This window comes from Melanotaenia boesemani, chromosome 17 (genome assembly GCF_017639745.1).
Source record: "Melanotaenia boesemani isolate fMelBoe1 chromosome 17, fMelBoe1.pri, whole genome shotgun sequence".
Taxonomy (NCBI): domain Eukaryota; kingdom Metazoa; phylum Chordata; class Actinopteri; order Atheriniformes; family Melanotaeniidae; genus Melanotaenia; species Melanotaenia boesemani.
In genome coordinates, this window is record NC_055698.1 from 4,709,722 (window position 1) to 4,725,140 (window position 15,419).

The 15,419-nt window shown below is 40.6% G+C and overlaps 1 protein-coding gene across 3 annotated transcripts; it reads right to left on the reverse strand.

Moving 5' to 3' along the window:
- Positions 1 to 1,276: 1,276 nt before the first annotated feature.
- On the reverse strand, positions 1,277 to 4,196 carry LOC121628000 (stathmin-like). 3 transcript variants are annotated; one of them, XM_041966894.1, is made up of 5 exons: positions 4,062 to 4,196; positions 2,506 to 2,549; positions 2,236 to 2,408; positions 1,828 to 2,019; positions 1,277 to 1,751 (listed from the first exon to the last, which is right to left on the reverse strand). In XM_041966894.1, the coding sequence occupies exons 2-5, from the start codon at positions 2,519 to 2,521 to the stop codon at positions 1,674 to 1,676; spliced, it is 459 nt and encodes a 152-aa protein (XP_041822828.1). In that variant the 5' UTR covers positions 2,522 to 2,549; positions 4,062 to 4,196; the 3' UTR covers positions 1,277 to 1,673. The 3 variants fall into 3 exon arrangements, with proteins under 3 accessions (XP_041822828.1, XP_041822829.1, XP_041822830.1); XM_041966895.1 differs by having other exon boundaries at positions 4,130 to 4,185; XM_041966896.1 differs by having other exon boundaries at positions 4,066 to 4,183.
- Positions 4,197 to 15,419: the final 11,223 nt, after the last annotated feature.

A 15,419-nucleotide genomic window follows, 5' to 3' on the forward strand; every position in this document is an offset into this window, starting at 1 on the left:
TGTCCTATTAAAGGCCAAATTCTTTTACTTTGTAATACATTCTGATTTTTACAAATGGCTGGAAATTACCGTTGAAATGTCTTTTTCTCTTTACAATCTGCTTGTGTTCCAGTTTTGCTTCAAAATATTCAGGCTCATAGTTTTTATTCAGAATATTTGTTACACTTTACAAGTATTTATTAAAAACAATTATTCAAAATCGTACACCACGCTAAAAAAGTTCATATTCATTTTTTTATACCAGAATGAAGTTTCTGCAACCTGTACAGGTGAACTTCTGAATGTGCATGAACAACTCAATGTTTAAGTTTTTATTGCACATAATTTTCTGAGATTAACCACAAAATAACAGAAGTGTCTGAACCTTGAATCAACCACGAAATGTTCTTCAGCGGGAAGTCGTCTCATCAGACCAAGGCGTCACCCACCAGTTAGCTGCTGTTTTACAAAATGAATTACTATTGCATGCTTCTACTTAAATGTCCAATAGTGACGATGTATTAGTGTAGCATCAACTTTTTATATATCCTGTAAATTTCACCAAAACGCTGAATAGCCATGTTTTTTGCAGGTCGTCCAAGTTTGGATGTGATACAGCCATTCCGCCACCAGGGGGAGACAAAGACTGCAGCTTGTTGCTGGACAACTGATTTCTGCAGGTAAAACATTATAGCACACGAGACAGGTTTCTTATGTTGGGGTTATAAAGTAGAGCATTAGTATTAACCTTAAGTTTTCCAGCATCTTCCAACAGCCTGACAGTGTCACGCCATCAGTGTGGGAATATTTTCCAGTTCATGTTAAACACAAACTAAAGTTTTTTTTTTTTGCCTGGAGACAAGTAAAAAAAAAAAAAAAACATTTATGCTATATCCTCCACAGAAGAAAAAAAACACCAGAAACGGTATTAAAAAAAAAAACAAAAAAAAACATGCATTTACTTTATTTTTTTTTTTATTTTATTTGTTTTAGTACAACAGTGTAAATCAAGGGGCCACTTCTGAGATGCCGTAGTGTATTGCTCTTTGCATCCATGTGTAGTAGTAGTAAATTGTAAATTTCAGATGATCTCCATTTAAAATGTCTGGCATGTTTAATTCACAGCTATACAGCAAGAAGTTGTGTGCTTTGAAGACTACCCCGAATGTTTTTTTTGCAAAAAAAGCCAAAGAATCAGCAGCAGTGGTACAAATCATGAGCTGCAGGAGCAGAACGAGCAGAACCTGGAAGCAAAGCTGCACCAGAACGCCGGCATGTGCAACAGCTGACGCCTCTGTCCAAAATTGTGCTACTTTTATTTTATTCAGATATACAGTAAGTGCCGAGAACAGGTGTGATTCACAGACAATTCCCAAAATGCACCATGAAGTGGCAATAAAAGACCAATGCATAGAAACATGCTTCAAAATGAAGAACACATGGTTATTGGTCAAAAAGAGCTCAAGCTGCACTGACAAGCTACATATCAGATGAATACAGTAGACTCAACAGGGGGGGGGGGGGGGTCACATGACCAGCAACTACACTGATAGCAGGAGAATTGAAAAACCTCACAAAGTGGAACTTTTTATTTCAAAAAGGTGGGAAGTGAAAAGAAAAATACTGGCCGAACAGAAACATAAATCAATCTTTGGATACGTAAAAAACCCTGTACAACCCCCCGGGTGGAAGCCTCAGTCTTCCGAGGTGCCTTCTTCTGAGCCAGGATCTTTGGTTTCCTTGTTCTTCCGCACCTCTTCCAACTTCTTGTCCTGGTAAACGGAGGAGAGAAAAGTTAGAACGTGGCGAACGTGCAGCGCCGACGACCCGCTGCAGGACAGCACCAACCTTCTCTTTGAACTTCTCGTTCATGGCTGCCATGATGGCCGTGCGGTTCTCCTTGTTGGCCTCCATCTTCAGATTGAGCTTCTCCTCGGCCATCTTGCTGAAGTTGTTGTTCTCCTCCATTGCTTTCTGCATCACCTCCTTTTCATGCTCACGCTTCTCAGCTAAGTGCTTCAGAACCTCGGCTTCGTGATTCTGAAAAACGGAGAGGTCCGCTTTTAGTTTCTGATTTCCAACTCAAGCAGGATCTCAGACTCTGGACCTCGAGGGCCACCGTCCAGCAGGTTGTACTACTACTACTCCAAATTAATGGTTCATATGCTGTTGGATCCATTTTAATCTGACTCAGGTATGTTGGTGTAAGAAACATCTAAAACCTGCAGGATGGAGGACCAGAGTTGAAGTTATTACCTTGCGTCTCTCCTCTGCAGCTTCCAACTTTCTCTGAATCTCCTCCAGGGACACATCCTTCTTTTTAGGAGGAGACAAAGGAAACTCGCCTTTTGCATCAGGAGCAGGAGCTCCCAGAATGACCTCAAAGGCCTGGCCAGAGGCTCGCTTGTCGAGCTCCTTGACCTGGATATCTAAACAAGAAAAAAACACATACAAAAAAAAAGAGTTCATGCTTAACTACTAGCATTCACCCACTACTTTAGATTTTAAATGGAGGATTTAATTCACCTTCAGAGGCTGCCATTTTGAATTTGTACTGCAGGTCAATTTACCTAAAAGAGAAGAAATAAATAGTCACATTCATGCAAATGAGTGAGAAGCCAGTAAGTAGCAGCCGCTGGTGGACGATCTGTAGCATTTCTAGATGCCCATCTCTGTCAACAACCACCTTAAAAGAGGACTCAACAGCGACATCTGGAGGAATTACTGATCACTGCATGCAACCACCGCCCATCAATCCACAAACAAAAAGAAAAAAGCAGCCAGTGGCAGTCAGTGCCCACATGTGGCACGGCCTTATCGTTCATCCAGATCAATGTGGGAGCAATCAATCCCAATCAGAAAAATAGATGGGGCTGTTCCGTTGATGAAAGAGGAGTCACATTGAGCTGAAACAAAAGGCTGCTGATGATGATGGTGGTGTGTGATTAGGGTGTGGGTATGGCAAGCAGTGCCAGGTACAGACTGGGCCAAACCAGGCAGCCAAAAATGTGCATATCTGCAGTTATATTAGCGAGCAATAAGCGTATCCGGACAGAGACTCACCAGGGGAGGACCTGTTCCTCGCACCATGTGTTTGGAGCTGGAGGAGGAGGAGGGGGTGGGTGCACAGATGGGAAACAAAAGCCAACTGAGTATGCAAGGCCAGACTGAGAATCTGCTGCTCAGTCATCATCATTTATGTCTTTTTAAAAAGTATTAAATTCAATTTTAGAGAATGCTTAAGAGACAGCAGCTGCCATGTGATGGGAAACCGTCAGAGACCAGCTGGATCCACCGAGTGAAAGGACCCCTCCCCTGGTGTTTCCTTAAAGCTAACAGCTAGCTTAACTCTGCATTTGCATGTTTACTTGCTTTATTTCCAAAAACTGCTAAAACCTTATTAACATAACTATAACAAGGCCAGTTGAAAAGCCACAGCCTGGCATAAGAAGCTGCCCTCCACAGCTGGCCTTTCACTGGGCTGCAGACCCAACCCCACAAAGTCCTGGATGACAACAGCCCCGTTATTTCAAATCAAGCTTTGCTGGTGTCGTTAGCTTCATCTGGAACGAGCAGCACCAAACAAAGACGCTTTTAACCGCGACCGACGAGCAGCTGCAGACAAAGAGGAGCTGAGGATAAAGATTCACAGACTGGATGTTCAATAACGCCGCTTTTTCTCACACGAGGGGGCGAAAACAGGCAAGTGAAGCCCACTAATTCACCAGGAAAGAAGTCCCAACCGTCTCTCTGTCGGTGCCACCTGTGCCAGTGTCTGCCATCATACAATAGGCTAACCCCCGCCAAGACGCCGCCATAAAAACACAGCTGCCGCTTCAGTCAAGGGGAACAACACCGACATTAATAAAAGAAATTAAATAAAAATACCCCGTAATGTCTAACGTATCTACTGGAAACCTGCCACGTTAAAGTTCATGTGCAATGCTAATAGTGAACATAAACACACAAAAAAAAAACTACAAAAAATGTTTACATTTTGAAATTTACCATCCATGAATAAAAGATGAAAAAAGAGCGCACCCGTAATTCTTTACAAAGCTTCAGATTTATCCAACTCTTACCTACAAACGACAAAAAGCAGTTCCCGTGGCTGTTTTTCGGTGGTAGAGATGCTGCCAGTCACACCCACCTTCACCAAGCTGTGGATGCTGTGCTGCTGCCTCACAGAGATCACCACGAGCCCTCAGCGCGAGCACGGCGAGCGCGCGCATAAATGGCCCGCAGCCACTGTCGTCACGCTCCTCACCACCAATCACTGGCTGGCTTCTCGGACTCAGCTCCCTCTGGGAATTGTAGTTTTTGTGGTCTTTTAACTGGGACAATAAGCTAAACGAACCTTTAGTTAAGAAACAGCGATTTTTTATTTGTTAATATAGAACAAAAATGTTAAAAGACATCCAGGAGCCCTTAAACTTTATATCCTCGAAATAGGATTTTAGTTTAAAAAAAATCATTACAGTATTTTTAAGCAATTATTGTTATTTTAATCACCCTGGCACATTTAAATAAATTTCATCAACTAGAACAAATAAAATAAACATTTAACACAGTGAAATCCATGAATTCGCCATGGAATAAAGATGGAAAATGAAAATCATGCTTAAATTTGAGAGTTGAAACATTTGATTTAGCTTTCTTCTTATTAACAAATTCTCTTCCATGATTACAAACTTTTCTTACAATAGAAATGATGATGCACAATCATTGCTTCGTTTACTGTCTCAACTTGGCTGTCCAACTTATAAATGGCCTTTTTAAAATTTCTTCCCAGTTAAAGTTAGTATATTCTGACTTCCTACATGTCCATGAATGCACCGTCATGTCATTCACTAAAAGTGGTTCATATAGGCAGCAGGTTTTAAAATGAGCCCCTAGAAATGTAAGAAAAACACAGAAAAATAGGCACTGAAGGTCAGGGTTGGAGCTAATCATCATCCATCCATCCATCCATCCATCTTCTTGCCACTTCGAGGTTGGGTTTGGGGTCAGCAGCTTAAGCAGGGAAACCCAGACTTCGCTCTCCTCCCTCTCTTCTCTCAGCTCCAGCTGTGAGAAGTAGTTCCTCCAGCATGTCCTAGATCTTCCCCAGGGCCTCCTCCCAAAAGGACATGCCTGGAACACCTCACCAGGGAGGTGTCCAGGAGGCCTCCTGACCAGATGTCTGAATCACCTGATCTGGCTCCTCTGGCTGTGGAGGAGCAGCGACTACTCTGATCTCCTCCTGAATGACCGAGCTTCTCATCCTATCTCTAAGAGAGAGTTCAGACACCCTTAAACACATAACTTCTAATGAGACTGTCTAAAAGAGTGAGCAATAGCAGTGTAGCTTGGTTGAACTGCAGACGAGAAGTAGAAGTATATTTTCTGTTAGTTCTGTGTGTCTGAGCTAGGTTTGGTGTGTGTGCTAGTGTGAGCTCTCAAGCTATATGTTGCAAGCTAGTTCTGAAACATGCTCGTAGCTAATGAGTGTAATTTGTGTCCAAGCAGGCATTTATTTACACACATCTTTCTTAAATTAGGGTGGAGAGCCTGATCTCCCGCTCCATTCCTTAAAACCAGTTCCTATGAAAAAAGGGGAACATTATGACTTAAAAAGGGAAACTTTATTAACTATCTCTGGCATTTTGACCTGGGTAAATGACAGATATTTTATCAAGACTTCAGCTAAGTATGTCTACTCATGAAGCGAGAGCAAAAGCAAACTATGCCTCCAAATATTTATAAATAAAATAAAATAAATTTGCATCCACTAGCCTGAATCACTCAGCATCTACTGTAACATCTATCCTGACTGCCCCCTCTGGTCGTTAGGAGAGGAAAATGGTTTGGTCCTCATAAGATTAATAGCCTTTTTTATTTAGATGCTTTTTATTTTCTAGGAATAATGGCTGGAATGGACAAAGGTGCCAATTCTTGCTGAGGACTCTATTGGGAGCAGTGTGCTTATGGCCAGTGTTCCTTATATGCTGATTTGAACCAGCTGTAGCATTAGCACACACAGCTTTAATAAACAGTGGTTTAAGGCTCAGACCAGCGTGATGTCGGACAGGACATGTCTTAGATGATGCGAGACTAGCGTATTAAGTCATCTCTCTAAATCAGCCATCATGCAAATCCCAAACCCTGGAACAGAATTCAGCTTCAATCCGCCCTACCCAGACTACGTTATGTCTATTTTTAGCTCAGTGTTGTTCTGATAACAGCAGAAGCAGATCGTGTTTGTTTTGTTCTGAAAGCACGGGGCTGTGGTTAGATCTATTTTTACTGCTGCCATGTGTGCATGTCACATCATTTCAGCCAGTTTCAGAGAGAAATAAATCCATCCTGCTCTCAGGATGTGGACCATCTCCTACTCTATCAGAATCTGAGTTATCAGACATCCTGAATCAGACTCAGACTTTCCCTGCTAAAGGTGTGGGGTTTGGGAAGGAAGCAGGAGACATGACCTCGATACTTCTATCTTATATCTGCTTCCACATGACTTCACATAAGTGATTGTATTGCTCCCTCTGGCTGATAATCCTAAGTGTATCCTGTATAGTGATATACCGGATGATTCCAGTCCATCCAGAGGAATCTCGGGTCTGATGGAGGAAGGATGCAGACATCAGAAATTCAATGTCTCAATATAAATGGAATCTTTCTGCTTTTTTATTTCTGAACAAACTCTTCAAAAACCCGTTTTTGTTTCTCATTGTGGGAATTATGTGTAGGCTGACAAGAAAACAAAGACCAAATCCATTTTAGAGTGAGTCAAGCAGAAAACCAGAATAAGCCAAAACTTTAAGGAGCCGGAGATCTTTCTGCCACTGTAAGAAACCTGATCCAGGGACACTGGATATTTAACATGCAGAATGCCTTTGCTCTGCTCCCTAAATTCTGTTTTACTTCATGCTAAAAACAGCTAAATGCTATGTATGGATGAGCATATGAGAAAGATAGAAGATGGCCGAGCTGTAGACATGGAGGATAAAGGCTGAGGCTGTCTGGCAGTTACTAAAGTCCAAGTTTTTCAAAGATTAGATATGAATTCATGAGATTCCTTCAAAAAGTTAAATCATGTGATGGTATAGATCTTTATATGTTATCCAAGAAAGATTTGAGCTTTCAGTTTCCCGACATCTGGAACAAGTGGTGCTTCAGACCAGCTTCTACAGGACAAAGCAGATCTCGACATGGAGAATCTTGGAAGTCCACAACTCTTTCATGTGTGGAAAGAAGAAGGCAGCAGGAGTTAAATTCTTCCTGAATAATCCTGCACCCCTTCTGCTCATGTAAGTACACATTTTGGTTTTTTTACAACGTAGCGTCTCCACGTGTTTGCTGCTGTGACTGTTTTACTCTATCATGACCAAGAAGATTCTTCATCTTCATCAGGATGATTGCTGGGACATCCTAGTTAATCAGGCTAACATTAGCTTAGCAGCTGCAACCTTAAAGCCACAGTGTGTAAGAATTACTCCCATGTAGTGGTGCACTAATGTAATGCAAGCAACCGAGTAGTGCTCTGCTGGAACCTTGCCGTTTAAGAACGTATTACAACTACAGTAGCCGTGGAGTATCATAAATGTGAAAATGTCAACATCTCTCAGTAGTTTAAGTGTCCCGTCAGGTGATGAGGTACAGAACGATATATAATTTTTTTTATGCTGACAAGTTACAAGCATGCCCTCCATGTATTTGGTACACTGAACCTGGAAAAAGATGTTATGGTGGATCAATCACACAGGGGCCTGACGCCAAAAAACCTTGGCGTCAGGCCCCTGACGCCAAGGTTTTTTGGCGTCAGGGGCTTCCAGTAGCAGCACTACTATCAGGACTGTGTGGAGGCACTTCAACGTGCCCGAACACAAGGCCCACTCTCATATCACATCTTTCCTGATTACACAGCCAGCGTGGCTAAGGTAGGCTATTTAACCTGCTGCAGGCCAACAAAGAGAATATGTCTACTTTTTCCTGCTCAACTTTGTGTTACTTACCACGGAGTTAACAAGAAGTTTATGGACCCAACTAAAGCCATGACTTAGATCAAACACCATATTGCTACTGCTCAAGAAGATCAGAGATGAGAATTCCTAAACCTAGCGACTGTGATGCAGGTCGCAAAGATTGAACATTCAAGGAAAAAATGGGAAGAGGTTCTTAAACTGAATGTCAATGTCATTTTTAATTTTGATAGCACATTTATAAAACCAGAGCCTCCACAGTGCTTTACACAAACAAATAAAATATGAAAACACAGGGACAACACACACAAACATAAAAACTCCAACAAGGAGCCTGTACTCAGCCGAAGGCAAACAGCTGCGTCTTAAAGATTTAAAGCTGACTGTAAGCCAACAGACTGTGCAGCCGCACAGTTAAAGCAAAGTGTTCCACAGAGTGAGAGCCACAACTGAGAAGGCTTGGTCTCTTTTTCAAAGACCTGGAAAGCATAACAACTGTTAACAAAATGATTACTGATTTGGAGGCAGATATTGCCTATCTGGAAACTGACTTGGTGCTTAGTAGCATGAAGAGTGGTATATCTCCAGGCGTCCTTCACAACCTGCTACCTGCCTTCAACTCTGTCTTAAGCAGTTATCTCACTCATCATTAATGAAGATAAAGATCCTCTTGGATGTGGCTCAAAATCGACCCAATTTCTCTTCTGAACATTGATGTCAAAATTTTGGCAAAAATGGATGGAAAAAATGCTTCCGTCTATTTTCTCCCCCAATTAAACCAGATTTATCAAAAAATGACAGTCTTTTTTCTTTTAACAAAAGACGTCTTCTGAATATTTCCTATAGTCCATTGACTGACCCCTTATGCTAGGCTTACATCAGAAGACTTTGAAAACATTTGGAAAAGACTAGAAAACTATTAGCTCACACCTGCTCACATCTAACAACGAGTGCTGAGTCTCAGACTGAGATTTTACAAAGACTGTGAATCACTATTCTTTTAGCATTTTTGTGCTACGTTGGACAGCTGATATGAAGCAGGGCTGATCTACCCACAGCATAGCAAACAAGGGGAGGGTTTCCCTCCAGGATCAATAAGGAATTACACATCATTATTATTTCATTAAATGTGGCTTTGCATCTCCACAAGGTGTTACACTGACAGCAGACATTTACTTCTTAATAACATCCACTTCTCTTTCTGGACGGTCCACCTACAATGTTTCATCACTGCTTCTTGTTAGTCTTTTTTCTTTTTTGTCATCTGTTTTTGTTGTTCTGACTGTCAGGATTCCTGTTTCTGCTTTTGTAGGAGCTCATATTTTTGGTTGTTGATTGTGTTACATCACTGCGACTTGCAATAATATCAAACATGTTTGATACTGTCACAGACCCAAGAATAGGGAAGGACTGACATGAAACAGGGCAGATTATCAGCATAAACCTAAGAATGGAGATAAAGGGAGTGCTGGGACTCCAGAAAGACTCCTGGATTTACGAAAGACTTCAGTTTTTAGTCTGCGACTGTGAAAATTTTTTGGTAAAAGCCCAGCACTAGAAGGTTATTTCATTAGATGCCAAAAAGGCCTTTGAAGGGGTAAAATAGGGTTTTAGTTTTTTACACTCTTAAAAATTTAGATTTGGGACAAAATGCATTTCTTGGATCCAGACATTATAGTAATCTCTTCAGGCTGCAGTTCGCACAAACAATAAAATCACATTTTTACAAAATATGACGCGGTACAAGACAGGGTTACCCATTATCCTCACTCCTTTTTGCTGTGCCCATAGAGCCACTTGGCATCGTGATCAACTAGCAACATCAAAGGGGTGCTCCGGAACATAAAGTGTCACTATATGCAGATGACATGCTTTTATATATCTCTGATCCCTTCCACAGCTTTCCAAACCTGTTAAAAATTGTCAATAAATTTGGAGCTCTATCTGATCATTAAGTAAACTTCCATGAGAGAGCAAATGCCAATAGGATCTACAGCTATGGAAAGATTCCTCTCTGCCCCATAATAGATTTGGCATTTATGGTTTGGTTTTATTAAAGAATTTGTATGTTGATGGCACCTTTGCCTCTTTTGAACAAATGAAGGAGAAATTTAAAATCCCTAAAACACACTTTTATAGATATTTGCAGCTGCAAAGTTTTATATCATCATGTTCAAGTTGCTTTCCTTACTTGCCCTCCATTTTCTCTTTTAGATACACTCTAAAAGAGTGCTATATCACCTACTGTAAACTTTAATATTGTCCTCTATAATCCATCTTCACATACTGTTACCTTTTATGATGAATTAAATCATGTAGCGAAGCAACTTGACTGTCTTATAGAGAGACAATATGGTACAGTGACTTTAATATCAATTAGTCTGACAAAAACTGTAAACAAAAACTAAAAGCTGTTATGACAAAATTCAATTATCAACAGATGATTAAAGGGCTGACAAGGATAACCAGACAGACTAAGACCCTCATTGACCCGGCATTTGATAACAAACCAGAGCGTATAACAAAGACTTATAATCTGATAACAGGACTCTTGGACCACAACATGACTCTGTTAGGAAACTGACTAGAAAGCGCCTGCAGTATTTTGATAAACCTGATAGTGAAAAAATAAAATGTATTATTCCGAAATCTAAAATTGTACAATTTGAAAGAGAACTTAATAACATAAACTGGGAATAGATTGCGGCTCTAGATGATGTAGAGGGGTGCTGTAATTCTATGACAGCAGCTATCGGGACTAATAAAGAAATTTACAAAACATATGAAAACTAGACAAACAGAATCCACTGTACCCTGGATAAATAATAAAATACAAAAACTTATGAAGAAGCAAGATTTGGCTCTGAAAACATCACTACGTTCAAAACTTAATACTGAGCTTTTGATTTACCTAAGAAATCAAAATTTTTTAACAGCAAAAATTGTCCCATCAGATTGTTTTTATATTATAGAGGTCCAGGAAGCAAAAGTTGCAGAAATATTTAATAAACTTTCAAATTCTAAATCAAATGATATTTATGAGTAGTTGTTTTCTTAAAAATACAGAGGTGTGCTAGTTAAACCACTGCTACATCTTGTTAACCTCTACATTTCTTAATGCCTTGACAAAAGCAGTAATCATCACAGTTTTCAAAACAGGAAGTCAGGACTCTGTGTGTAACTATCGCCCTATATCAGTTTTACCAGTCTTATCTAAAGTTATCAAAAAAGTTGATTGAATATTTAGCAGTCAGACAGCTCCTCCACCCACAGCAGTTTGGTTTTAAACCAGGTTATTCAACTGAATTAGGAAATTGCTGTTTAATTGAAAATGTAAAAAAGTCCCAGGACCAGGGCAATGTGGTGGGAGCAGTATTTATCGACCTTAAAAAGGCTTTTGATTTGGTCAACAATACTTCGCTTTTATCTAAAATGTCAGGTTTTAATTTTTCAGCTGAGCCAGTAATCTGGTTTACATCTTTTCTTCAGTCTAAAGCACAGTATGTTCAAGCAGATCAGGATATATCTGCAGTTTCAAACATAAAAATGGGCATTCCACAAGGCTCGATACTCAGCCCTCTGCTGTTTAGTCTCTTTATAAATGACTTACACTCAGTCTGCACTGATCAGGTGCCAGCTGTCAGCTCTATGCAGACAATGCAGTCCTCTATGCACCTGCTAAGTCACCTGAGCAGGCCACAGACAAACTGTCCATCGGTATGTCTGACATCCAGCAGTGGCTCATCCAAAATCAACTAGCTCTAAATCTTTCAAAAGCAGTGTCTATGTGTTTTTCTATTAAGAAACTAGATTAAAAAAAACAAACATTTACAATTTACCTAAAAAATGACATAATTCATACTGTAACGGAATTTAAATATCTTGGATTGGTCCCAGATCCGCAACTTAAATTTGATAAACATATAAAGAAAATCTCAAAAACAATACACAGTAATCTAAACTGTTTTAAACTAATCAGAAACTACATACCAAACCAGGCTGCCCTGCTGTACATGCATGCTATGATTTTTTTTCTCATATATCGTACTGCATGACAGCATGGGCACAGGCCGCTCCTACTGCAACCAAACATATAGGCTGACATTAAGATCATATCTGACTTTAAAAGGTTTACTTCCAGGCTTAAGAACTGGCTAAAGACAAACCAGGACTATACTCATTTTTAAAAATGTAATTTTCTGTGTGGGTGTTACATAGGTGGGAATGTTGCACTGACAATTGAAGACATTGTTTTATTTTTTTGATAGTGTTTTAAAGAGAGCTCCGACATGTGAACATCACATGTTGTATTTGTGATGTTTTATTGTTTTGCATGATAATGTATTGTATATAGTCACTGTTGTCTGTGTTTTTTGTAAAAGCCTAACTAGGGACGGGCATTGAGAATTAGCCTTGGTTAAATGCTGTAGTGTGTGACATGACTCATGAAACATACTTATTCCTATCAAATAAATAAATCTGATTTGATTATGACGGATGAAGTGCATCAGATGACAGATGGCAAAAAGTTGTTCAGAGGATTCATCCTGCATTCTCCTCAAACAAGCAATAATCCAATTTAAAGTTGTAAAATTGTACATGGACTGCACTGGTCCAGCTGGCTGCAGCTGATGAAGATGTTAACCCCATATGTGACTGTTGTAAGCAGTCCTCAGGCACTCTGTGTCATATGTTCTGGTCATGCTCGAGCTTGTCAAACTTTTGGCATTTAAATTTTTGCAACTTTTTTAAATGCTTTTGGTCATCACACCCTCTGTGGCCATAGCAATATTTAAGACCTCTGCATGTAAATCTGAGCTCTGCTCAGACCTTATTGCCTTTTGTTTTCTTTTGGCCAGAAGGCTTATTTCGTGTATGTCAAGATCTGTGTGTTCTTAGTTTAACATTCCTATGGGTTCATTGTCTGGTTTCCTGTTTTGTTTCGTAGTTCATTACTCTTGTGTACTGTTTACTGATCCGCTTCCTGTTTGTTAGTGCACCTGGTCTGATTTGCTCATCCGCTTCACCTGCTCCTCATTCGTTATCCTCAGCATATTTACCCCTTGGTTTCTGTTACTCTCTGGATCCGTTAACACGAAATGCAGCAGCAGCTCATTTCTGATGTTTTTGTTCATATGTGACTCATGTTGGAGTAATAACGGTCTGAATGGCACAAATCAGATTTTTTTCAATCCGACCCATGCCACTTGTTGTCCCAGATCAGATATCCGATCAGTGTGGAATCGACCTCAGTCTGAACCGTCATGTTGCATTTCATCTGATTTGGACGTCACAGATCAGACATCACGATTCTGCTGTTTTATGATATTTACTGTGTTGTTGTCTTTTCCTTTTTATTGTAAATGAGGAGGAGGAACAGCATCCCTTTAAATATCTGAAACAATGAAGCAAAGTAAAGCAGAGAAGGAGGGACGGGGTGGATGTACAGTTAGCTTGTGTTATCATGCGGGTCGGGTCACGTTCTACATCGTCGGGTCAGGTCCAGATTTCTCTAGAAGATTTCCATGGTTCGGGTTTGGGGATCATCCTAACAGGTTCGGCGGGTCCTGGTTGGTAAAACTGGACCCGTGCAGGACTCTGCAGACAAAACTCAGCTGCATTGTCTGTTCATGCGTCTGTACAGAAGTAGGAGCCACTGCTCCACAAAAGGTTAACATTTGTTAACTATGAACTTCCACACTGATACAGACGTGAAGCATCCAGTACATCAGTTAACACTACGCACTATGTGACGTCTGTTATCCTCTGCACATGCGTGTCTCTTTAGGGCTGCGTACTGTCTCACTTCAGCATGATGTGGTCGCAGTGAAATGATGTAAATGACTATGAAATAATCAGATTTTATTTAAAATATCGGATTTCAGCATGCAGACCTGCAGTGTGATCATCCATCTTGTTTCCCCCGCCGTGTTTCGTCCGTCAGCCTCTCCGTCCTGCAGATTGCACAGATTGTAAGATGCATACTGCACATGCATCGTACCGTCTACCTCATGACAGTTTTTTGCACAGCTAATCATTCACTGTTGAATGTGATAACAGTTTATGAAGCATTACATAGATTTTGTTTTTAATCTATATCTTCTTTCTAGTTTTTATTTTATAATTTTTTTTATAATCATTTTATGGCATTCAGTGTGGACAGCAAAGTAAGAATCTCATTGTTCAGGGAAACTTGTTTCCTTACTGGGCAAATGACAATGAATCTGCATGAATGAATGGGTCCTCACATCCCGCAATCCATGACAGTGTAAATGGAAAGACTTCTCACCTCCAACATCGTGGATCAATGATGCGATGTTCTATTTACAGCTGGAAAAAATAGCTGTTTTACCAAAGGATGAGCTGAGCTTCTCTTTGCCACCTGGAAGCCATTTCTTTCTTTTGTATCCAATATGGAAGCAAAAGTTTGTGATGCTTGATCTATTGTCCCCAGTTTGATATGAGGATGTCGGAGTAGCAGCCTGATCCTGGGGGGAAGAGAGGGGCTGAAAGAGAGTCCAGAATCTGGTGACGACTTCAAAGGGCAGGCAAATGGTCAGAAAACTGGGAGGCAGGTCAGGTACTTACCACAGACGATAGGCGAGGCTCGGGGTCCAAAAGCAAAGCGTGGGTCTGTATCTAGATATCCGAAAGGGCAAGAGAGATCCATCGTGGGCAAGACAAGAAGAGTAATCCAGGGACGTGAACAAGTAGGCAACCTGAGACCAGTGTTTTTGGGTAATGAAGTAAAGTAGTGCATTACACTTAGATTATCAGTAACAACATGACTTTACTGGACTACAGTAATGCATTTTTCTGCGTTACTCGAGCCGTGTTTTCTATGTGTAAAGTTCTGGGGTCTCATTTATAAAACTGTGCGTAGGATTCTTACTAAAAGTGTACTTACGCCCAAAACCGGAAGTTGGCGTACGCCATAAAATATTCTGAATTATAAAACCGTGCGTACGCACAGGTGCAAGCAATTTCCCCTTTATAAATCACACTCGTCCTTGAAGTTTGCGCAGGTGAATTTGGCTCATGTTCCGCCCACTACACACCCACTTTCCACCATAAATGGTCAATGCAAAGTACCTCAGCGTGTATTAAAATGAGCCAGCTGATCCATGTTGTGATCCATGAACAATGGCAACCGCAGGGAAGCGAACCAAAAAACGCAACTTCACAGAGGCAGAAATCGATGCATTAGTGAGTGAGGTGGAGAGTCGAAAAATTATTTTGTTTGGTAGCCACAGTAGTGGCGTGACAAATAAGAGTAAGTGTCGTGAGTGGCAACACATAGTTACCTCAGTTAACTCTGTGAGCGGGACAGAGCGGACCATGGCGGAGATCAAAAAGAAACCATCAATGAACTGAAGGAAATCAGAACAACACTGCATAATTTGTGTGACATTATGTTCGACATTCCAAACACATTAAAAGAGCTTGTGAAAAAGTGAACCTTATTGTCTGCTT

What these genes read in the sequence shown, in the direction of transcription:
- LOC121628000 (XM_041966894.1), bottom strand. An exon ending in CTGCAGAGGAGAGACGCAAG is followed by an intron (nt 2,020 to 2,235) that starts GTAATAACTTCA and finishes TCCGTTTTTCAG; the next exon opens with AATCACGAAGCCGAGGTTCT. An exon ending in ACGAGAAGTTCAAAGAGAAG is followed by an intron (nt 1,752 to 1,827) that starts GTTGGTGCTGTC and finishes TCCGTTTACCAG; the next exon opens with GACAAGAAGTTGGAAGAGGT.